The following is a 23,234-nucleotide window of genomic DNA, read 5'->3' on the forward strand; positions in this document are numbered from 1 at the left end:
GCCCTGACAATCTTTGCACTTCTTTCACATTGTGCGGGCTTCTCATATCGATAATGGCTTGGCATTGGTCAAGGTTGGCTTGAATTCCCCTTTCAGAAAGCATGAACCCTAGGAATTTTCCCCCGGCAGTTCCAAAGGTACACTTAGCAGGGTTTAAGCGCATGCAATATCTCCTCACCTCGACGAATACTTCTTTTAGATTATCTACATGTACATGGATAGAGCTTGATTTTACCACCATGTCATCCACATACACTTCTAAACAAGTTTCGATTTATTTTCTGAAGATCTTGTCCATCAGTCGTTGATAGGTGGCTCCCGCATTTTTAAGGCCAAAGGGCATGACCCTATAGCAAAAAATTGTTGACTCTATGATGAAGGCAATTTTGTCTTCATCTGGGGGTACATGAGAATTTGATTATACCCCAAATAGGCGTCGAGGAAACTAAGTACACGATGCCCTGCTACTCCATCTACCAAGGTGTCAATTTTCAGCAAAAGGGTATGCATCTTTTGGGCAGGCTTTGTTCAAGTCGATATAATCAGTACACATTTGCCATTTACCATTTGCCTTTTTACCATTACTACATTAGCCAGTCAGTGTTTTGGGTCAAAACTTCCTTAATGGTTTCTTGTTCGTCTTATGTCAACTGAGAACCTAAGTAGGTGACATGTTCTTTGTCTCCCCCTATCTGGAAAAGGACGGTCATCTCGGTTGGTTCGACCCTTTGATCGTCATTCAACCGTGGATCAAGCTCCAGATCCTTGGCTCCGCCTGTTTGATGAGGCGCCCCTATGACGTTGATGTCCTTTGAAGGCCTAGGCAATGGTTGCAATCTCATACTTGCATAATAGCACTTGCGAGTTATTTTCTGATCGGCGTGCAGTGTGACCACCTCTCCAGATTCTAACAAAAACTTCATAGCTATATGAGGTGTGGACACAATTGCGCGCAACTTGTTAAGTGAGGGTCGTCCAAGTAGGATGTTATAGAAGGTATTTGCATGCACCACCACGTATCGTACCTTGATGCGTCGTCCTTCTCGCATTGTACTGAAGTACGTATAAAGCTCAATAGTCCTTCTGGTGTCCACTCTTTCTCTTGAGAACCCGAAAACAGGCTCATGGTATGGTATTAGTTCCTACTCGGGAATCCCGAGTTGTTCGAACGTCTTCCAATATAGAATATCTACTAAGCTTCCTTGGTCAATCAACATTTTTCTTACTAAGTAATTGTTGATCTCTACGTTGATTACCATTGGGTCATCTTGTATTAGATCAACCCCTTGAAAGTCCCTATTGGTGAATGTAATGGGTGGCATGGGGACCAAATCTACTTGGCATATCGCGTTCATGGATTTGATGGCTCGTAGGTGTTTTTGTCGGGCTGAAGAGGTTCCTTCTCCCCCAGCAAATCCTCCAGCTATGGTGTTGATTATTCTTCTTGGAGGCTCGTCGACGCAACGATTGGCTTGGCACTCGTGAGACTTAGTTCGTTCTTTCTGCCTGTAATTTGTGGTTCGCCTCTCCTGCCTATCCCACTACTAAGTTCTCGGGGTTGGTTGGCTGTCTTGCTTATGCCTTCTCGGGATTTGCACAAAACTTTGGAGGTGATCTATTTTCACAAGGTTTTCAATGCGATCTCGGGGAGTTGTGCACTCTTCAGTGGTGTGCCCTCTATTTCAGTAGAATTGACAAGTCTTTGTCTTATCTGCTCTAGGAGGAGTCATGGCACGCCGTGGCACTGTTAAGATTTTTATGGCTAGAGCTTGCTCCAAAACCCTTGCTCGACTGGCATTGAGTGGGGTGTAATGCGTATATCTCAGGCCCCACGTTGCCTTTTCTCGGTCCCCCGTATCATTCATGCAGACTCTACCAGAATGTTCTTTTTCTACTTCCTTTCTGGTATGAACTTGTTCGGGTCGTGTCTGGTTTCAAAACTCGGCCAATTCCTCTATCTGCATGTACTTAGGGGCTCTTTATCGTAGGTCATCCAGATCAAGCAGTGGTTTTTTACATATATTGTTCACAAAAGGTCCGAGTCATAGTGCCGTGGTAAGAAGGTGCATGGCTATTGCTAGGTCCAAGTCTCGGATGGCCAGTGTTGTCTTCCCAAATCGGTCCATGAAAGCCCTTAAAGCTTGTTTCTTTTCTTGGCGAATGTTGATCAGGGCTATAGAGGTGTGCCTATGTGGTCGACTTGTGGCGAATTGGATGTTGAAGCGTGCCGACAAAGCCATGAAGGAGTCAATCGACCCTGGGGGAGCTTGGTGAACTAGCTTAGGGCATCTCCAATGGAAGCAACTCATTTGAGTTGTTTCATGCATTGAAAAATGAAAAAAGTGATCATTAGTGTGCCATGTCAGTATTAAGAAACTCAAACACAAATTTATTTCAATGGTAAGAAACTTTAAGAAATTCAAATTTAGAATTTTTTTTCTAATCATTTATGAACCAATTTTAAATTTTTATTAAAAAGGATAATTGCACTACAATGAAAGAAAATAAATTACAAGAAAAAATACACAATAAGTAGATATTAAAAATAAAATAAAGCAATAGTAAATACATAGGTATTATACGAAATTAATTTTTATCATTATTATTTTTGAAACGTTCCCAAATAGGTTCAATAGGATCTGCTTGAAATCTGGTAAGGAACGGTTGCTTGAGGAAGCAACTCTCTCTCTTCTTCAAGCAACTCATGTTGCCACGTCAGAGTCCTCCAATGGCAAGAAACCGGGGCTTGAGTTGCTTCATAGGACAAGCAACTCCCATTGGAGTTGCTCTTAGTGTCGATTCTTTCAAAGACGTAGGGAATACTTTACACCATATAGCGTCCTCCTCGGTGTACAGGCCAACTTGGGTGGTGATGAAGGCATCAAGGTGTTCATCTGGGTCAGTTGTTCCGTCGTACCAATCCAAAGCTAGACTTTTCCAATTATCTGGTAGGCGGGCGTTTATTATTTCTGGGGCGAAAGGTGTTCTTCCTTGCTGTCTTTGTTGATCTAATGTGATCGTCGCAACTACAGTGGGCTAGTTTGAGAGCTTAGGCTCTCTATACCACCTTGAAGATTTGCCTTGGTCTTGAGAGAACCCAGTGATGGGAGTACCTTGAGTAGGCTGCCACGATCTATTGTCACTTCTAAGCTCGGCATTTTCTTTCTTTAGTACGGATAGTTCATGAGCGTCCTTTTCCCGGAGTCTCCTAAGTTCCATCATTGCAGCTCTTAATTGTTCTATTGCCGAGGATCGGTTAGCCAGTTGAGAACGGTCTTTGTAGGATTCTTCCATCCCTTCTCCTTCGGTATGATTCCTTGGTTGCCTTGGCTCTTGGGGCATTCCCAAGTTGTTGATAGTCGTATTCTCATGTTGGCTTCTAGTTGCTACTATCTTGACTCAGGGGGTTGAAACCGTGTAGGCATGGTTGTCAATCTCTAGTGATAACTCGTAAACTCGTACGAGTTTACGAGTTTACCAGAGCTTACCTGTACAACTCGGAGGTAAACTCGTTTTTTAGTGAACTCGGAGCAATCTCGGTGAACTCGTGTAAACTCGCGAGACTACCTCCGTTATTAAGAGATCACCATTTTTTTTCACTTACACAAAACGCACGTTTTGTGTTTTGTGTGTTAGGGCACTTTAGTCTTGTCTCCCACTCTCCTCTCCACTTCAGATCATCTCTTCCTCCGCAGCGCCTCTTCCACGGCTCCTCCTTTCCTCCGCACGCGCCTCTCCTCCTCCGCGCGACTCATCAACACACGCCTCACCTCCTTCGAGTGACTCCTCCGCGCGCCTCACCTCCTTCGCACGACTCCTCTGCGCGACACCTCCGCGCGCGCCTCCTCTTGATGGCTTCCTCCTTCCATGATTGATGTAGAGTGTGAAGGGAGGAGACCTTGCCCTTGATCTAAGCTCACCAAAGGGTAGACAAAGGGAGGGTTGCGGTGAAGGAATGAAGATAGGCGTGAGTAGGAGGTTGTTTGGGCGGAAGTGTTTAGAGGGGTTGGTGTATGGTTGCTCAAGTTGGCTCACTCCAAGTGTAGGTGGAGGCCACTCTAGGTTTCCTATTCTCCAAGGGTGGAGATAGGAGGAGGTTAGCCGAAACTACCTAATGACTAAGGATGGATTTTGAGGCACAAAAGGCTCACTCAATATCATATAATCCAAAGTATTTACAAGTGGTGGGGTGTTGGGTATTTATAGGAGGGGAGGCATCTAGGGTTGCATTTGGAGCAATGCATGGCCGAAATTCACAAGGCAAATGCACTCCAAATGAAATGCCAAATGAACCCTAGATGCTACTTGGTGGCCAAGGATGGAATCTAAGGGGTTAGATTGGCTATTTCTAGGTGCATGATAAGTCCATGCAACCTTTGCCCTCCACTTGGGCCTAAGCCTTTCTAACACCAAAAATAGGTCCAATGCTCACCAAAAATGTGTCACCTCCTCATGTAACACCCTAGCCCAAAAATTAAAACCCTAATCATCTAAAGCACCCCATAATACAAGGGTAAAATGGGAAATACAAAGAAAATAAATCCTATGACTAAAATACCCCAAAATACAAGGGTAAAATTGGAATAAAGCAATAAACTCTATACTACTCAAATTGGCCATAGCCATGAACCATGTGATGGGTCTCACATGAAGTGAAGTACCAACGATGGTCCTCCATCATACCCTCCTTCTTGAGAAGGATTTGACTTCAAATCTTTAAGCTCTTCCATTCCATTGATCCTTCAAAAGATGTGAAACCACAATTAGGGAAGTAAAAAGTACTAAAACTTTAGCGATGCAATCCTTAAGCACACAATTTGTTGAATGAAAGTGCTAGGGAAAGGAGAGAGCCAAAGAGGCATCATCATTTAAATTATTGGCCCCATGCCATTCATTCACCAAATCATCTATCTTAGGGATTGGGTGCCTTTTATGCAATGATGGCTTTTAAAAAGGTGCTCATCCTCCATTGCCATCTTTCTTTGGCACCAAAAGAAGGAGGATGGCACAAGGGTTAAGGTTCTTTTGAACCTAGCCCTTTGTCTTCAAAGGAAAAATTCTTTTTTTCTTTTCTTTTCTTTTTGTTTTTGTTTTTGTTTTTCTCTTCATCATCTTTCTTAGCCTTTAGTTTGAGTTGGTCCTCATTCACTTGAGAGGGTGATAGAGGACACCACACAAACTTCTTACCTAAGTGTTGGAAACTTATTTTATTGGTGAGGCCATCATGGATTATGTGCTTGTCAAATTGCCATGGCCTCCCAAGCAAGACATGACTAACCTCTAATGGCACTATGTCACACAAAACATCTTCTTTATAGTTGCCAATAGAGATTGGTATGCTTACTTGTTGGTTAACTACAACACCTCTCTCCTCATTGATCCATTGCATTCTATAAGGTTTAGGATGAGGTTTTGTAGTCAAGGCTAACTTATCAACCAATCTAGTACTACAACAATTTGAAGTTGACCCACTATCTACAATGAGAGAACAAGTATTTTCTAGAATTTTACATTTTGTTTGAAACAAGTTCTCTCTTTGAGATTGTTCAATGTCACTAGGTTGATTGTTAAGAAGCCTTCTAACCAATAGTAAGTCCCCTTCACAAGGCAAAATTTCTTCCTCGGAGTCTATGGCTTCTTCTTCACTACTAGAGGAAGATGAAGTAGCTTCATCAAGGCTACTATAGTGATCTTGGGCTTTTAAAACCATGGTTTTCTTTGTAGGACATTGAGAAGCAATATGTCCTCTTCCAAGACACTTAAAGCACTTGATTTCACTTGACTTAGACTCTTTGGAAGGTGCTTTAAAAGAGGAATTTTCTTTTTCTTTTTCTTTTTCTTCTTTGGGATAAGGTAGGGAAGAGTGGCCCTCCTTCTTAAAACTCTTGGAATAAGAGGGAGTGGAGTCTTTTTGAAAAGGTTTTCTTGTAAGTTGATGCTCCACTCTTGAGCAAAGTTGAACAAGTTCATTCAAATCCCTATAAGGTAGAAGTTCAACTTTGTCTCTTATCTCAAGATTAAGACCACTTTGAAATCTAGAGATTGTGGTCCTCTCTTCCTCCCTAACCCCAGCCCTCATCATTAGCAGCTCCATAGATTGCCTATATTCTTCCACACTAGAGGACCCTTGTTTCAATCTTTGTAGCTTGTCCATAAGCTCTCAGTCATAGTATGGAGGAATATGCCTCCTTCTTAAGGCACTACGGAGCTCATTCCAATATTGGATTGGGGGCTCATGATTTATTCTCCTTTCTTTTTCTAAGGAGGTCCACCAATACATAGCATGCCCTTGGAAGCTAAGGGTTGCTAAAGAAACCTTCCTATCTTCACTTATTCCATGGCAAGAGAAAAGTTGTTCAACTTTCATTTCCCAATCTAAATAACTTTCAACATTATCTTTGCCATGAAATGGGGGAAGAGTGATGTTAGGTTCCCTATTGGAAGACTCCCTATTTCTATGATACCTTGGGGGTCTTTGATAGTAATCATCATTGCGATGACTACTAAAGAAGATATCACTTGGAGGTTGGGTATGATGCCCTTCCTCCTCATGAAAACTTGAATGCACATGCCCCTTACCTCTTGAGGGTTGAGGAGAAGTGGCTCTTGGTCTTGAACCACTAGCCTCTCCTCCCACAACTAGTCTTTCAAGCAATCTTTTTATTTCTTCATTATTTCTTTCAAACTCTTTTTCTTTTTTTCTTAATTCTTCCTCTCTTTTTATATTTTCCTCTTCTTTTTTTCTTAGGTACTCTTTGAGTTGCCTAAGTTCATCCCTAACACTAGACCTAGTACTACAAGAATTATGATCATGGACACTAGAATGATCACTCATCTTTGATCCAAAAAGGTTTTCACAAAGTTGTTTTCAAAAAAGGGTTTGAAATGGTTTTCACAAAGAGTGAGTGATAAAAAGGTTTTCACAAAAAGGGTTTTCAAGGTGCAAGATAGGTAGGAAAAGGCCTAAGTGTACAAAGTGAACTTTCAAGGGGAGGTGGACTACAAAGAATCACTTAATAACCAAGCCCTATCAAGTAAAAATCACTAAGCCTTTTCTACTTTTCTTACAAAACAATTTGGCACAATAATAAAGTGTGTGTGCACGTTACCCCTAGTAGGCAAAAGCAAGCCTTCTAAACGGATTTGGAGACCAAGATAAAAGCCTAAGCAATTATACTACCAAAAACTATAAAACATGCAAAAGAAAAGCACTTAAATCATATTCTAGTCGAGGTCCTAGGTGAAGGTTTTCAAATCACCTTCAACTACACGAACTAAAACCAAATTGAAGAGGTTTAGGAATGGCCAAATTACAAACCAAAGGAAAGAAACCAAGGCCCAAAACACAAGAGGCCGAAAGCAAAGAAAACAAGTAAAAATTATGAAAAAAACAAAAATTAGGTCTTCAAACTCCTCCACTTGGGTTCCTTCACAAAGAGCAAACTTGTTAGTCCTCTCCAAGTGTTTGATCACTCCTTTTGGTGTGGTGTAAATCCCTCCAAAGGCTAGGTTTGGATTCGGTTCACCCCTCCACTCAAATCCACCAAAGGGTGTGATAGTTTGCTAGAGAAGTTCTTCACCTACAAGTAAAGTGAAACCAACCCAAAGAGCAAGAGTCCAAGAAATAAAACTGAAAAAGCACAATTAGGAGGCTAAACTCAAGGAGAATTGATGGAGACAAAACAAAAGAGGCCAAAGAAAGACAAACTAAAAATTAAAACTCAATCAAAAAAAAGGAAGCACACAAAAGATTAATCCTAGAAAGGCACTAGAGTGGATTAGTGTTTATGCTCACTTGATTAAGTCTTTTAGTGATTCGGTCCAGCCAATATTAAGGTCTCAACAATGGTCCAAAAATGTCACAAGTCCAACTCCAAATGCTTAGGTAAAGGGTCCAAGTCCACAAGTCTAGCAACAAGTCCTTTTTGGTCCAATTTTTTTTGATACTTTTTCTTCTTTTGTTCTATTTTTCACGTCAATTTCTTTTATGCTTCTTGGTCCAATTTCTTTTCTTTAATGTTCAGCCCATTGTTGCTTAGGATTTGCACTTGTAGGTGGTAAATTTAGGTCAAATTTTAGAAGAAGAGATGAAGACAAGTGGCGTGATTTTAGAGGTGTGTAAGGTATCTTTTGAGTGGAAAAAGATTTGTACTATCTAGTACAAGTTGTTTGCACAAAATTTTTCAGCACACCTCTTAGATTCTTTTAGGGTTTCTTTAGGCATAGAAAGATGACCAAATCAAGTGAGAATGCAAGGAGAGTGGGCGGTTATGCATGTGCAAGGAAATGTTTACACATGGAAATCATAAATCACATAGAACATGCTAGGACTAGGTAGCATGCATGAATGACTCCTAAAAAGAAAGCTATATGTCACGCCCACTATGTCATGCAATATGGAATTTTTTTTTTGTTCATGTAATCATGCAAAGTGTTTGGTACATACATGGAATTTATGTAGACAAAATATAGGAAACAAAAAATGACAAAACTTTAGGTGGATTCAAAAATCAAAAAGCATGTTCATGGCATGTTCATATGAGACTCAACCAAAAATTTAGAAAAGCATGGCAATAACCTAACAATGGAACCTAAAAAAAATGGCAAGGAAGGCTCACAAGGAACAAGGTGTGAACCCAAAAACTATTCGGCCACACAAAGAAAACAATGAGAAGAGAAATGACCGAATAGAAAAGACACACAAGAAGACAAGAAGGACTAGATTTTACCCTTGATGAACCTTGGCTCTTGATACCACTTGATGGCTTCCTCCTTCCATGATTGATGTAGAGTGTGAAGGGAGGAGACCTTGCCCTTGATCTAAGCTCACCAAAGGGTAGACAAAGGGAGGGTTGTGGTGAAGGAATGAAGATAGGCGTGAGTAGGAGGTTGTTTGGGCGGAAGTGTTTAGAGGGGTTGGTGTATGGTTGCTCAAGTTGGCTCACTCCAAGTGTAGGTGGAGGCCACTCTAGGTTTCCTATTCTCCAAGGGTGGAGATAGGAGGAGGTTAGCCGAAACTACCTAATGACTAAGGATGGATTTTGAGGCACAAAAGGCTCACTCAATATCATATAATCCAAAGTATTTACAAGTGGTGGGGTGTTGGGTATTTATAGGAGGGGAGGCATCTAGGGTTGCATTTGGAGCAATGCATGGCCGAAATTCACAAGGCAAATGCACTCCAAATGAAATGCCAAATGAACCCTAGATGCTACTTGGTGGCCAAGGATGGAATCTAAGGGGTTAGATTGGCTATTTCTAGGTGCATGATAAGTCCATGCAACCTTTGCCCTCCACTTGAGCCTAAGCCTTTCTAACACCAAAAATAGGTCCAATGCTCACCAAAAATGCGTCACCTCCTCATGTAACACCCTAGCCCAAAAATTAAAACCCTAATCATCTAAAGCACCCCATAATACAAGGGTAAAATGGAAAATACAAAGAAAATAAATCCTATGACTAAAATACCCCAAAATACAAGGGTAAAATTGGAATAAAGATATAAATTCTATACTACTCAAATTGGTCATAGCCATGAACCATGCGATGGGTCTCACATGAAGTGAAGTACCAAGGATGGTCCTTCATCACCTCTCCTCTCCGCGCGACACCTCCGGCGCGTCTCCTCTCCTCTCCGCGCAACTCCTCCGCGAGCGCATCACCTGGTCCGCGCGACTCCTTCGCGCGCGCGACACCTCTGTGCGCGCCTCCTCTCCTCTTTGCGCCTCCTTCTCCTCTGCATCTCCACCTTTGCTCTTTTTCTTCTCTGTGCGCAAATCACTTTTGTGCGACCCAGGTTAGGGTTTTTAAATTTTACATTTTTACTTTTTTTTTTGTGATTCATTGAATCATTGTTAACTTGCTTCTGATTGCAACTCCGTCCAACTATCATTTCTGATTTTGTCTATAGTAATTTCTACTATAATCATGTCTAGGAGTGGATCAAATTCTACTGGTACTGGTAGTGGATCAGCAGCCTCTTCTGTTGCTAGAAATAAAAATGCCCCTGGAAACAAGTCAGATATTGGGTGGAAGCATGGGACAGATGTTCAGGGCAATGCAAGAAAAGTGAAATGTAATTATTGCTCAAAGATTGTGAGTTGAGGAATTTCTAGATTCAAGCATCATCTTGCAGGGACTAGAGAAGATTCAGAGCCTTGTGCTTCAGTGCCCGAAGAAATTAAGTTACTTATGTTAAAAGTTGTTGTGGAGGCTAAAGAGGCATCATTGAAGAAAAGAAGATTGAATAGTATTGATGAAGAAGAAGTTGAGGAACAACAAAGTCAGGGGGTGGCCTTGGAGACAAATAATCAAAGGAAGTTGTGGTCCAAAGGAAAAGGAAAAGTTCTTACTGGTAGTGGAGGAGGAGTTCAAGCAACTATAAATCAAATGATGAAAAAGGGATATAAAGAAGAAGTTGATGCTCAAGTTGCTGAATTTTTTTACACAAGTGCCATTCCATTCAATGTTATTAAGAATCCAGCATTTGCAAAAATGTGTGAGATGATTGGAAAATATGGGATTGGCTATAAACCTCTATCCTACCATGATATTAGAGAGAAGCTCTTGAAACAATCAGTCCAGAACACCGATGTATTACTTGAAGAATATAAGGAGGAGTGGAAGAGAACTGGCTGCTCAATTATGTTTGATGGGTGGACAGACAGAAAAAGGAGATCTATTTGTAATTTTTTGGTGAATAGTCCAAAAGGGACTGTATTTTTATATTCATTGGATACTTCTGATATCTCAAAAACTACTGACAAAGTTTTTAAGATGTTCGATGATGTAGTGACATATGTTGGAGAAGAAAATGTAGTGCAAGTGGTTACTGATAATGCTGCAAATTACAAGGCAGCAGGAGAATTGTTGATGAGGACTCGACAAAACTTGTATTGGACCCCATGTGCTGCCCATTGCATTGATTTGATATTTGAGGATTTTGAGAAACACCTGAAGGTTCATCAAACTACTATAAAGAAGGGGAGGAGGATCACTACCTACATATATGGTAGAAGCATGCTCATTAGCATGCTAAAAAAGTTTACAAAAGGAAGAGATTTGATTAGGCCTGGCATGACTAGATTTGCAACAGCTTATTTGACTTTGTCTTGTCTCCATGAAATGAAACCATCATTGATGACCATGTTTAGCTCTGAAGAGTAGAAGGAAAGTAAGTTTGGAACTTCACAAGAGGGAAGAAATATTGAAAATACAATTTTAGATAGTCGATATTGGAAGAATGTAACCATTTGTCTCAAAGCTGCTGCCCCTCTTATGGTAGTCCTTCGATTGGTGGATTCTGATATAAAACCCGCCATGGGTTTTATATATGAGGAGATGGATTGTGCAAAAGAAAGAATTCAGAGCAACTTTAATAATGTAAAAAAAAGGTAAGAATTCTAAAGTTTGTTTCATTTAATTTAATTAGGTTATTTATGTGTAGTTATTTGATTTATTTCTAATATACTACATTTGGTATTTGTGTAGCTATGAACCTATATGGGAAATTATTGATAACAGGTGGGATAGTCAACTTCATAGGCCTTTGCATGCTGCTGGGTATTATCTTAATCCTCAATTACATTATGAAGCTAATTTTAGAAATGATGATCATGAGGTGAAGCATGGGTTGTTAGATTGTATGAAAAGATTGGTAAAGGATCCTGCAACAAGAAAAAAAATTAATATGCAGTTTCTTGAGTTTCATTATGCTAGAGGGGTTTTTGGCTTAGATGATGCAAAGGAATGCAGGAAGGAAATGCTTCCTGCAGAATGGTGAGAGATGTTTGGGGATCATTGTCCAGAATTGAAAAGGTTTGCCATTCGTGTTTTAAGCTTGACTTGTAGTTCTTCTGGATGTAAGCGTAATTGGAGCTCATTTGAAATGGTAATTGAAGTTCATGACCTTTTTATGGTTTTTCAATTTTATTTCTTTAGTTTTAGACTTAAATTAAATGATCAATTGATCATAATATTTTTGTATATTATTTTTTAGGTTCATACAAAAAGGAGAAACCGCTTGCATCAAAAAAAGATGAATGACTTAGTGTATGTCATGTACAACTTGAAGTTAAAAAGTAAAGTAATAAGAAAAGCAATTACTCTTCCATTTGATGATATTCAATCAGATGATGAATGGATAGTTGAAGAAAGAGACAATGTTGATGATGGTGAAGAGAATGTTAAGCAACCTCAAGGTGAAGGTGAAGGTGGAGGTGATGGTGTTAATGTGCAATTGGATGGTGGAGGTTCAAGCTCAAGTAATCCAACTTTGGATTAATTTCATCTTGACAAATTGGTTTTTGATGATGATCTTAGTGAACATTCATCTGAGGAAAATGTTGATGGTGATGATGGAAATGATGATGAAGACCTTGGAGTTGGAGATAATATTATTAGAGGATTAGACATGGATATTTGAAGATATTACTCATGTGATGTCTTAGTTTTTTATTTGTCTATTTTTAAGAACTTGTGTTTTGTCATTTGTGTGAACTTTTGATCTTAAATTTGTGTTAAGAACATTTATTATTAATGTAATTTACTATTTGGGAGTTAAAATGTTCAATTATTATGTTATTTTTATTTATTTATTTATTTATTTATTATTGAGTAATCTCTTACGAGTTTACGAGACGAGTTTACGATACGAGTTTACGGAGCCTCCACGAGATTACGTAAACTCTCGAGATTGACAACCTTGCGTGTAGGTATCGGCCCCATGATGGGCGCCAAAATGTTCCTGCTAGGAAACATTATTACGTTGATGCTCTCTGACACTTAATCTTCTTCCAAGCTAAGGAGATAACTTCCCGAATCCTTATCCCGAAAAAGGGGGGAGGGTACCTGCAAAAACACTCCGACGCTCAAATCAGTACTCGATCCAGAGCAATAAATATTGTAGTATTAAATAATCATATCTACCTTTTCTTGTCACATCAATATCGTATTTATAGTAACATACGTGAGCTTGATGGACCTTTAGAATCCAAAGCCTAGTAATCTAGGTTTTATGTTCTAGTTAGGATTCACGTGGACCCTTATTATTAACATTGATTAAGACAGGATAATCTTAATAGTAGAAGGTTCCCCGTACACATAATATTATAAATTATGAATTTAATCACTTCCAGTTCAACCAATCTAACCACTATTCAATCAATAAATCGTGAACCAACACTTTGCCTGTTTAGTTACCAGTCCAATATTAAAAATATTGCCATAAACCACACTAGGTACAGAAGAATAAGAAATATCTTGTTAAAGTTAAACAGATGTAATCCATTAGGCAGCTCCAGCAGGTGCGAAGCAGTTTTTTAGTTAATGCTCCAATCAGCTAGTTGGCACAATAGTTTACCTATGCCAATACTTTTGTTTCTAAAACAGAAGACAAGCAAGAACCAGGCTTTTTTGCATAAATCTCAATACACCATCCGATGTGGAGAGAAAAATCAAAGGATTGATCACCTTCAACTCATAATTGTGCTCAAATCAAAATTAAAATAATGGTTTTTAAGAAAAGAGATGGAACTTGAAGATAATAGTGTAATCAAATTGATTATTGAAATCCTAATACAAAATTGAATTGCTCAAATATTCAGAGAATCCTAGTAAGATCAAAGATGAAGAAAATATTGCCTTTGATGCTATCATATTCTACACATGTACATAAAGATTGGAGCAGACGGGGAGCAGATTCTAGAAGTCCGAATGATATACACAAACAAGACTCGAGTGTGTTATGGGGGTGCGGCAAAGAGGGCACTCTGGCTTTTCATTGCACCATTCTGTGATACAATTCCTACATGGATCACAGCAAACACGAAAATGAGACACAGAAAGAAGCGATGGTAAGCAGTAAGAATGCACCGAGACAATACCAGCAGAATACATGGCCACAGGATGTAGCAGTTGGGTGTTGACGATTACTCAGGCAAAGTGTGCATTTGCTAACCCCACTAGTTGCATGATACTGCTGCAAATACAAAAAGGATTCATCAAAACACACTTCATGATCGTGTTGAGATGACATGACGGAAGTGCTTAATTCTCTTGAGGCTTTTTATTTAATTGTTCTCGATAAACAATAGGTTTACTGTGAAGCTCTTTAGACCTTGCCATTTGTCAGTGAACATAATTAGGGGGTTTTTTTTAATCAACAACATTCAACCAAAGGTAAATCGTCCATAGTGTGAACGATTTGGATCATAACCAAAGCACTGATAGTCTACATTAGGACCCATACAATACAAGTTGAGGGAAACACAAGCATTGAAATAACAAAATCCAGATTATACAAATTCTAATTCGCTAATGAACAAAACAAGTTGAAACATATTACATAATCAAACCATACACTTTGTTTTGTTATTTCAACCTTTATAGGCTTTTGCTAAGTCACTGATTAAGGAACATTTAGTACTTTTCATTAAATGCTGCTCATTACAGTACTTCAAAAATTAAGTATTAAATGAATTGTGTTCTCAAATCTAAACAAAAAAAAAAATTTACTTTTTCATTTAATACTTTTCACTACTCGTTAAACCTGAGATTTCAAAAGTTATCCTTTCGGTTTTATGCCTAACCACGTAAGCAAGTCAAAAATCATGTCTGTTCTATCCCACTGCAGAACCAAAAATTTCCAACTAACTTATTATACACCTTGTAACCGTTAATTTAAGCTCACTCGGAGCAACAAGCAAGCACTGAAATATTTCCAATTAAAAAAGGGGTATTGGGCGGGGGGAGGATAATCTGATGAGAGAATTGAACCTCAGAAGATGAAGAATCAGAGGCCCAACTTCCTTTGTCAATATCTGGAGTAGCCAGAGTACCCTCTTCATTCAGAACAGGCAAACCATGTCCTGTAATACATGACAGAGGAATCCAGTTATGAAAAAAACAAACAGAAGAGGCAGAAAAATAAAAAATGTCCAAAGCACATTGGTATATATAAATTAAGAAAATGAAAAATAACTGAATAAATAATCATCACTAACCTGTTGATCCATGATGGGTTGCGAAGGATGCTTGATGAACTGAACCAGCAATTGAAGTAAAATTTCTTCGACGCAGCCCTTCAGAAGCTATTATACAAAGCTGAATCAACAGAAATACTCCTAGTATTTGGTATCTGCAAAGAAGCAAAATCGCAGAGAACATTTGCTGTAAATCTAAAATCTCAAGAGAAGAAACATGGTTTCTAAAATGACTGATAAGAAATGATAGGGAAATTTAGGTTGGTGGAAATAAACAAAGGTAATATCCAACTATAAAAGGTCACATTATGCTTCATGAGAAAGGAAACTAAGGGAATAACAACACAAACTATCATTTGCGTGAAAGACCATTTAGAAAACAATTACAGGGGGAAGCCTAACCCAGGTTTAGTACATTTAGTACATCAAAACACAGACAAAATTAAAATTAAATTAAAAAAATAACAGTGGGAATCAATAACTGTTACGATCATACGATGTCATGTGAGGCAAATTAGAGAGGAAAAATTCCCAAATTCCCCAAACATTTTGTCAAATCTTAAAATTTCAAAGGGCATTACCTGGGTCTTTGATTTGATGCTTTTCCAATAAATACATATCGAATGCCTGCAGCACGCTTGGATATATGATAATAGAGGCCTGCAAAGTGAAACAACGGCAAGATTTAGAAAACTTGTCTTTACACATTTCACAACTACCATGAACCCATCAAGTAAACAATACCTTCAAAGTAGAATAACATGAGGTTAGCACGAAGAACCAACTGCAACAACTCGCGCACAAAAGGGAGCATCTGGTAGTGGGGCATCAAAAATAGATTCAGCAGAAAAAACAAATAATTGCATTTCATTAAGTCAATTAAAAGCAGTCAGATTGTTTAAAAAACATCCACAGAAGGGATGAGACAAAAGCTGTGTCCCATAGAAGGAGTGACCAACTATAACCTAACTTGTAAACTCCCTGATAATTTAAAAAGAACAACCAACAGTATATGGTTGTAATAACAACTATCAAGCGTTCTAAGAGGATAATATATTGACATCAGAATCCGTGTTAAATGAGCAAAATATCTGTAGGGATGAATTAATATACCGTAGGCCATCTCTGAACCAAATGCAACCAAAATGCACTCAGTTTCCCCTTCAACCTTGACATAGTAGTAACAGATTGTCCCGACAAGGATGAAGGACTGGTGCCTGAAATCTGAGAACTAAGGCTCCCGTGTCCATTTTCACCAAAACCCTCAGCAGACTCCAAGTCAGCAAGGACAATGCCTCGTGAAGCAATTCTAGAACTGTGGAATTAACAATCAAATCATCAGAAAATTTGACAGACACAGCACAATCAAATTGATAACTGGATCAACATGAAGGACCAAGAAAACTAAAAAACCTTGAACAAAACAGGCAATAATCAACCTGATTCGTTCCGCGATATATGGAATAGCCGTCTGATATACAATGAAAAGAGCACGTCTAGCAGGGGTTGGAGGAAGTCCATAAGGCCCAGCAACCTAATAAACCAATCAACAACATTCATCCGATATCAGAACAATAGGGGGATCATCAAATCAGGTACAAAAATCCAGCAACACAAAACTCAAACCTCCAATTCCAAAATACAACAGTATCAAGGTTTTTAAAAAACAGTCCACAACCACGATTGAGACCGAAACGCCAAGATATTTGGGAAATCCACAACCACAATTGTGATCACATCATTCATATTTGTCCACAATTTTCAAGAATTCAACAGTATGAAGGCTTTAAAAAGAGGTCCACAACTGCAGTTGAGGTAGCAATGTCACAACCACCACATCGATCATTCATATTTGTCCGCAATTTTTCGCAATATCAAGTATCACAGTTTCAACGCAAATTCTACATAACGAGTCCACGACAGAATTTCAAAATTTGGAGTACGAAACCTGAGTGATATCGCAGTATTCCTCTCCTAGGGTTTGCTGTCCCGAGCCAGTGGTGAGAACGTAGTAAAGCATCTGCCCCAAAAGTTTCGTCTACGACGGAATCAACACGAAAACGCGGTCACTCACTTCATCTTCAAACTGAAAACACAAACCTACTTCTTCTAAACGACAGAGAGGTTACCTCGTTTTGGTAAGCCACCGCAACTCTGGTACCTGCGCCGAGAGTTAAGACAACAAAACTTCACTCCAAATCGGAAGCGTTATATCAACCGAAAAAAAGAAAGAAGAGAGCGAGAGAGAGAGAGAAGAACCGAAGAGGTGGCGAAAGGCGTCGCGACAGGCTTCGTAAACGAAAGAGGCGTATTGCTCGTCCTTCTCGGCGGCTCGCATCATTTCCGGCTGCGCCGCCGGAGGGAACCGCTGCGGCTCCGTGGCGGCGGTGCTCGGACCGGCCTCCGCGCCGTCGCCGGAATCTGAGCCATGCATTCCGAGGTGACCCCACCCCATGCCTTTTTTTTTTTTTTTCTAACCCTGTTTTAGTGTTCTTATCTTCCGTTCGTTGTTTTGTAAAAACTTTTCAACAAAAGCGAAACACCAAAAAAATATTTAAAAATAAAAAAACAATTAATACGACGCCGTTGCCGGGGATCGAACCCGGGTCACCCGCGTGACAGGCGGGAATACTCACCACTATACTACAACGACTTGTTGATATTCGACTAATTTTTGTACTAATTAACCCCTAAACACAATAAATACTCAGCTCAAAACTGTGGATGTTGAAATTGCTATATGGGCTTTCATAATGGATTGATGTTTGGGCCTTCAGTCCATTTGGACTTCTAGAGGGCCTCCTCTAAGGCCTTCTTTGTTGTATTGTTAAATATTGGCAGTAAATGTTTCTAACCAGACATCAATCTTCTGGGTTGGAACTCAACACATATCTTTCATGATTAATTTTTGAATTACTCTATGTTTTATGTTTAGAAGGCAAAGGTCCTCTGCATCAAGTGATGCCATTAAAACTTATTTTAACCTCTAACAATATATTTATGTGGAAAATATCATGGAAAGAGAAGAAGACCTGCATAAGGGTTTTCTGCGCAAATTGTAAAATTCAATTCTCATTCATCAAAGATTTAAAAATATACATGATCCTATATTCCTATGTGAAGATTTAGAACTTGTTCATTTGGACTGCATTTGATACATGTTAAAAATACAAGATAAAGAGAATAAGATAAGAGAAATATTCATATTATTAGACAATTTTTTGTTTTGTATATTGTTTAGTGAGCATTAGATAATATAAATAAAATAATGTTAAATTTATTATAATATTTTTTAATATTAATTATCAAAAAATTATTATTATTATTTTAATAAGAGCAATTATTGTAAAAATGGTATAATTATAAAAATAATAATAATAATAATAATAATAATAATATTAATGAAAATGACATAATGATGGTAGCGTAGTAATGAGTTATGGAGGCAATGGTTCTAGGTGACGACTATGGTGTTACACGACAATAAGATAGATGACATTGGTACAATAATATAATGATGGGCATTTTTATACATAAAAAAATGTTGTATCATAATTTGTTGAGTAATAACAATATATTTTACCTTCTCCTTCTGCCATTTTTTTTTTAACAAATAATCTTTTATAAATTAAACACAATTTTTTTTTGTTTTATCCGGTATCATAAATTTTGTGTGAATCAAACACACATTATTAATTATGTTTAGTGTTGATACTTGGGATCCCAAAAGACAAGGTAGAGGCCCAATTAAAAAATTAGCGCTATTTTTTATTTTATTTTCTGAATTTTGTAAGAAGTGTTCAACCTAGTTTATATTTTATAATTTCATTCATTATTGAATTAATTCTGTATTTAAAGTATTAACAAATAAAGTTGTATTTTGATATCTAATATGTTTAAATAAATAAAAATGTCGAGATAAAAGGGAATGATAGAATGAAATGAAATGAGGTAAAAAAAAATGTTTAAATATTAGAGATAACTAAGATTATTTCTTAAAGGGAAAATTCAAATTCACGTTATGTGAGAAGTTAATAGTTTTTTCATAAATTAAAATTAATTTATACATGAGTTAAAAAAAGAAATTTTGCAAATAAACTTATACATGAATTAATTTCAACTTATAAAAAAATTGTTTATTTTCTCTTTTTATTTTTCTCTACTAAAAATATTTATGAAGAAAATTATCCAAATAAACTCATAAAACAAATCATGTAATAAATGGTACAAAACATCTTAATATATTGAATGAACCCAAGTTATGATTTGAAAACTTATTCTTTGGCACACACCTCAATTTAACCTTCATTTTCAAAGCTCCAACCATCACTCAAATCAAGAGGTACAAAAAATTGAAATGATGACATGAAAATTGAACCCGTGATTTTGAACATTTGAAAACTTGGTGTCGACATTTTTGCTCGAAAGATATTTACTTAACCTGTGTTTAAGTCCATGACAATAATAACCACGAGAAATGAACTTCATCTGGTTAGATCTTAGTTGCATGTACTACTATCTGAAATCTGCTTAAAGGAAATGCACGTTCACATGACCCTAAAGTTAGACGTTTAAATTGGGACACGTCCCTCAACGATTGCCAACATTTTTCAGGAAAAAAAATATATATATAAAGAATGAAAAGAAGCCAATAATACACCTATATACATTTTCAAGAATCAAAACATAAGCAAAGTGACAAAACAAATAAGACATAATTTCGTTGCAATTTCATTGCCTAGCAAAGCAAACTCATGGTGACCATATCGCATGGAAAACCCTACATAAAATAGCCAATAAGAGAACTACAACAGATAGTGTTGTAGTTGAAAAATAAAGAGCAATGTGACAACACAAAATAAATATTAATATGATATGCTAATTTTATTAGAGTTAATCACCTGCTGTAATTATATCTTTTAATTATGTCATGTCACTGTTAAAAGTAAATGTGTTTATAATGACATGACACAATTAAAAGATATAATTAGTTGGCAGTGTAAAAAAAACTTTATACAAATAGTGTATAAGTGATTAACTCATTTTATTACCTACAAAATGTACTCACCCAAACTCTTCAATCATTTAACTTGGAGACCGATAAACACTTGAAATAAGTGGTATAGAATTGCTTCAGCTTAATTAATAGTTTTAAGTTTGAATTTTATATATATAATTATATTAAATATTTAAAAAGATAATTTTATTATTTATAATAATTTTATTTAATTCAGATAAAAAAAAATTTAATAAAAAAATTATGTATATTAAAAAAAGTTTAATTGGGAACATTAATATGAACAAAAGATTGTCAACATGATTTTTATTCTCGTTAATTATAAGTAGAGATGATAATGGGAAAAATGAATAGTATCTATTTGATGTCGGTATCCATAAAATTTTTTGTATATTTGTTAGTATTTATGAATATTCGTAAATATTTGAAAAAATATAAATTTTTAAATAAAAATATAAGAAATAAAATAAAATTAAAATTAAATAATTTTAAAAGAATATCTATAATAAAATAAATAATTATGAGACATATATTTAGTATAAAAATAAATTAAATTAAACTATATTATATTTAATTAAAAATAGTTTTAATATTTTTAAAGTATAAATATCTATATATCCTCACCAATTTTATTATTAAATAAGTATTTATTTAATTATTTATATAAAATTTATAACGGATTTTTATCTATAAATATATGCGTTACCAGTTTTTTTTTTTCATTGCTAATTATAAGTGTGATTATTGTACGAGGCTCAATAATTCTTAACCCAATTCTTTAATGTATGTCAGCAAACTAAAAAGCATTTGTTAAGTGACAAATCAATCACTTTAACAATTTGACACCAATAATATATGTTGAACGCACAACAGTGAATATTATTTTTTTTTTTTCAAAAGTTGAAGTTAAGATTGATCGAAATAATATATCCATTTTAAATATCTATGACAAGTGACAAGCTTCTAAATTGACTGAATTCATCATTGCATTGGGAGAAAGAATAGATGGATAAGAATATATGGGAAAAGGACTCAGATTAATATTATTGGTCATTAAATGGAGATGTTATTTGACTCCGACCAATATAGTTTTTCTTTTTTTAAGAATTGTTAATATTTTGAGTATTTATATCTATTGATTTGATTATTGACAATTCGTTTTCATCTCAATTACATATTACAATATTTAAACATGAAACTTTATTAAGAAAATTATGTTGAGTTTTTATTGAGAGTAATAAGTTAAGAGTAAAGAGTATGAGATATATTCTTAATTTATTGAAATAAAAAATAATAATTTAGTTATGATACTGTAATTGTGGATGTTAGAATAAATATAATTTGACATAATAACGAATAGATGAGACAAGTTGACGATGAATTCCTTTGTTGTAACGTGTCAAAACAGGAATGGATCGAGAAGAGCAGCCACTACCATTATTTTCTGGCACCATCTTTGATTGAGCCAAAGACTTGAAAAAATGAATCATCACACTTTTGAAAATAAGAAACTCGCACTATCAAAACCCCAATTAAAGAAAATAAAAATACATGGTGTATAACAATGCCTTTTTATATTTTATTTTTTATAATGGAATCAAAATGGCTTATGAAACATGGATTATGACACCCTGCGTAAGCATGAGTATACGCATAAAAAATACATGGGCTCAAATAAGTCAAGTAAAATTAAAATCATATAACTTGATAATTAAGATTCATATATGTATTTATACCTTAAAAAAGTTAAGACTATTTTTTATATTTAAATATAGAAAAATAATATCAGTAAGTGTTTGAGCTAATAAAATGTTTTCTAATCATTAAATACTAGATTAATATTTAATTATTAATTTTAGAATATTATATTTTTTTGGTATAACCACCCGGTATCCGAACCACAATGGGCCGACTAATCCGGATTCGGGACGGGTCCAAGGATTACGGTATTTAAGCCCCTCCCAATCGCCGTTGTGGGGATCGATCCGCAGACCTCCCTACCAAGTGCAGCCCCATGCTATCACTGCACCAACCAACTGATTGGTAATTTTAGAATATTATATAAATCATGTTTATAGATTAAAAATAATAATAAAACAAAGTCTAGTAAAAAAAACATGTGTCGTTCTATTATTCTTCAAAAGCCAAAGTCTTTTTATTTTATTGTATCGATAAAAGATTTGTTTGTTTAATTTTTTTCTTCTTAAAAATGGTTTTTAATAATTTTTTTTTTATATTTTTAATGTATTTTTCTAAGCTATACTTTTAAAAAATAGTTTTGTGCTTTTTGTTAAAAAAATAACTCTTATTTACTTCTTAAAAAATATATTAAATTTTTTTTAGAAATACTTTTTATTATAAATAAAAGTGACCTTAGGAAAGTTGCACAATATCTTATTTATCAAAGTTAAGCTTAAGCTTTATTGTAACTAGAGTGAAAATAAATCAAATAACAAATAACAATTACAACTTGACCTAATTTATATTTAAAAAAGTCAAACTCAAAATTCTTTAAGAGTTTATCTTAAAAATATAGGCGTTAGGCTTTTAAAAAGTTTAATAAACTTGATAGATGAACTTATTTATTATTTAAAATATATTATAATTATATATTTATTTAAAATTAATATTTATATTACATATATAACTAGCATTTTAGTTTGTATACTATATAAGTTAATTATTTATTTTATGTAACTAAAATTTATAAAAACATTTTTTATTATATATTTTATTATGATTGAAATTTGTAATAAATAAATAAGTTTAAACATATAAAATATATTTTAGATTCATGATAAATAATATATATTGTGATACAAAATAAAATATTAAAATATTTTTAAAAATATGAAAATATAAAAATTAAAAATATTTTTTTATTTTAAGTAAATTGTCCAAAAGTCACTTTTATTTTAAGATGGTATATAATATCTCATCTATCCAACTTAAAATTTAAGCTTCTATGTAATTAGAGATAGAAATAGGTTAATTGACTTGATTAATTTAGAACTTAACTTGACCTGATCCATTTATTAAAAAGGTTAAAATGAAAGTTTTTAGAAACCCTTTTTTAACTTAAATGGTTAAACTTTAAACTTTAAAAAAAATAATAAACATATACGTGGACTTGTTTAAAATATAATATTTATATTTAACATATATAATTAGTATCAATAATATATTTAATATTTAAGTTTATCTAATGGGCCCATTTAAATTTTTAACTTATCTGT

General features: G+C 35.6%; 3 protein-coding genes and 1 non-coding gene across 5 annotated transcripts; 2 read left to right on the forward strand and 2 right to left on the reverse strand.

Moving 5' to 3' along the window:
• The first annotated feature begins 9,576 nt into the window (after positions 1–9,576).
• On the forward strand, positions 9,577–11,166 carry LOC114915167 (uncharacterized). The gene is made up of 3 exons (XM_083064354.1): positions 9,577–9,796; positions 9,911–10,075; positions 10,136–11,166. Exons 1-3 carry the CDS (start codon positions 9,577–9,579, stop codon positions 11,164–11,166), a joined length of 1,416 nt encoding a protein of 471 aa, XP_082920480.1.
• Positions 11,167–11,319: 153 nt separating this feature from the next.
• Positions 11,320–12,283, forward strand: LOC145952125 (uncharacterized). The gene is made up of 4 exons (XM_083064355.1): positions 11,320–11,393; positions 11,491–11,778; positions 11,839–11,890; positions 11,999–12,283. Exons 1-4 carry the CDS (start codon positions 11,320–11,322, stop codon positions 12,281–12,283), a joined length of 699 nt encoding a protein of 232 aa, XP_082920481.1.
• A 1,251-nt stretch (positions 12,284–13,534) lies between these two features.
• PEX10 (peroxin 10) lies at positions 13,535–17,509 on the reverse strand. Of its 2 annotated transcripts, none has more exons than XM_020383650.3 (11): positions 17,241–17,509; positions 17,111–17,142; positions 16,930–17,019; positions 16,421–16,515; positions 16,095–16,296; positions 15,726–15,795; positions 15,563–15,641; positions 15,003–15,136; positions 14,776–14,867; positions 13,884–13,975; positions 13,535–13,804 (listed from the first exon to the last, which is right to left on the reverse strand). In XM_020383650.3, exons 1-11 carry the CDS (start codon positions 17,434–17,436, stop codon positions 13,702–13,704), a joined length of 1,185 nt encoding a protein of 394 aa, XP_020239239.1. In that variant the 5' UTR covers positions 17,437–17,509; the 3' UTR covers positions 13,535–13,701. The 2 variants fall into 2 exon arrangements, with proteins under 2 accessions (XP_020239239.1, XP_020239233.1); XM_020383644.3 differs by having other exon boundaries at positions 13,884–13,978; positions 17,241–17,508.
• Positions 17,510–17,562: 53 nt separating this feature from the next.
• On the reverse strand, positions 17,563–17,634 carry TRNAD-GUC (transfer RNA aspartic acid (anticodon GUC)). The gene has a single exon. It is a non-coding gene; the product is annotated as a tRNA-Asp (tRNA).
• Between the last annotated feature and the right edge of the window lie 5,600 nt (positions 17,635–23,234).

This window comes from Cajanus cajan, chromosome 9 (assembly GCF_000230855.2).
Source record: "Cajanus cajan strain Asha chromosome 9, NIPB_CcT2T_4, whole genome shotgun sequence".
Lineage (NCBI taxonomy): Eukaryota > Viridiplantae > Streptophyta > Magnoliopsida > Fabales > Fabaceae > Cajanus > Cajanus cajan.

Bases quoted from the DNA above. Each gene is read 5' to 3' on its own strand.
- LOC114915167 (XM_083064354.1), top strand. From the start codon at position 9,577: ATGGTCCTTCATCACCTCTCCTCTCCGCGCGACACCTCCGGCGCGTCT. The intron at 9,797-9,910 runs GTTAGGGTTTTT...TTTTGTCTATAG, and splicing joins ATCACTTTTGTGCGACCCAG to TAATTTCTACTATAATCATG. The intron at 10,076-10,135 runs GTAATTATTGCT...ATCATCTTGCAG, and splicing joins CAATGCAAGAAAAGTGAAAT to GGACTAGAGAAGATTCAGAG.
- LOC145952125 (XM_083064355.1), top strand. From the start codon at position 11,320: ATGGGTTTTATATATGAGGAGATGGATTGTGCAAAAGAAAGAATTCAG. The intron at 11,394-11,490 runs GTAAGAATTCTA...GTATTTGTGTAG, and splicing joins TTTAATAATGTAAAAAAAAG to CTATGAACCTATATGGGAAA. The intron at 11,891-11,998 runs GTAATTGAAGTT...ATTATTTTTTAG, and splicing joins ATTGGAGCTCATTTGAAATG to GTTCATACAAAAAGGAGAAA.
- PEX10 (XM_020383644.3), bottom strand. From the start codon at position 17,436: ATGGGGTGGGGTCACCTCGGAATGCATGGCTCAGATTCCGGCGACGGC. The intron at 17,020-17,110 runs GTAACCTCTCTG...ATTCCGTCGTAG, and splicing joins CGGTGGCTTACCAAAACGAG to ACGAAACTTTTGGGGCAGAT. The intron at 16,297-16,420 runs GTTGATTATTGC...TTAATTCCACAG, and splicing joins TATATCGCGGAACGAATCAG to TTCTAGAATTGCTTCACGAG.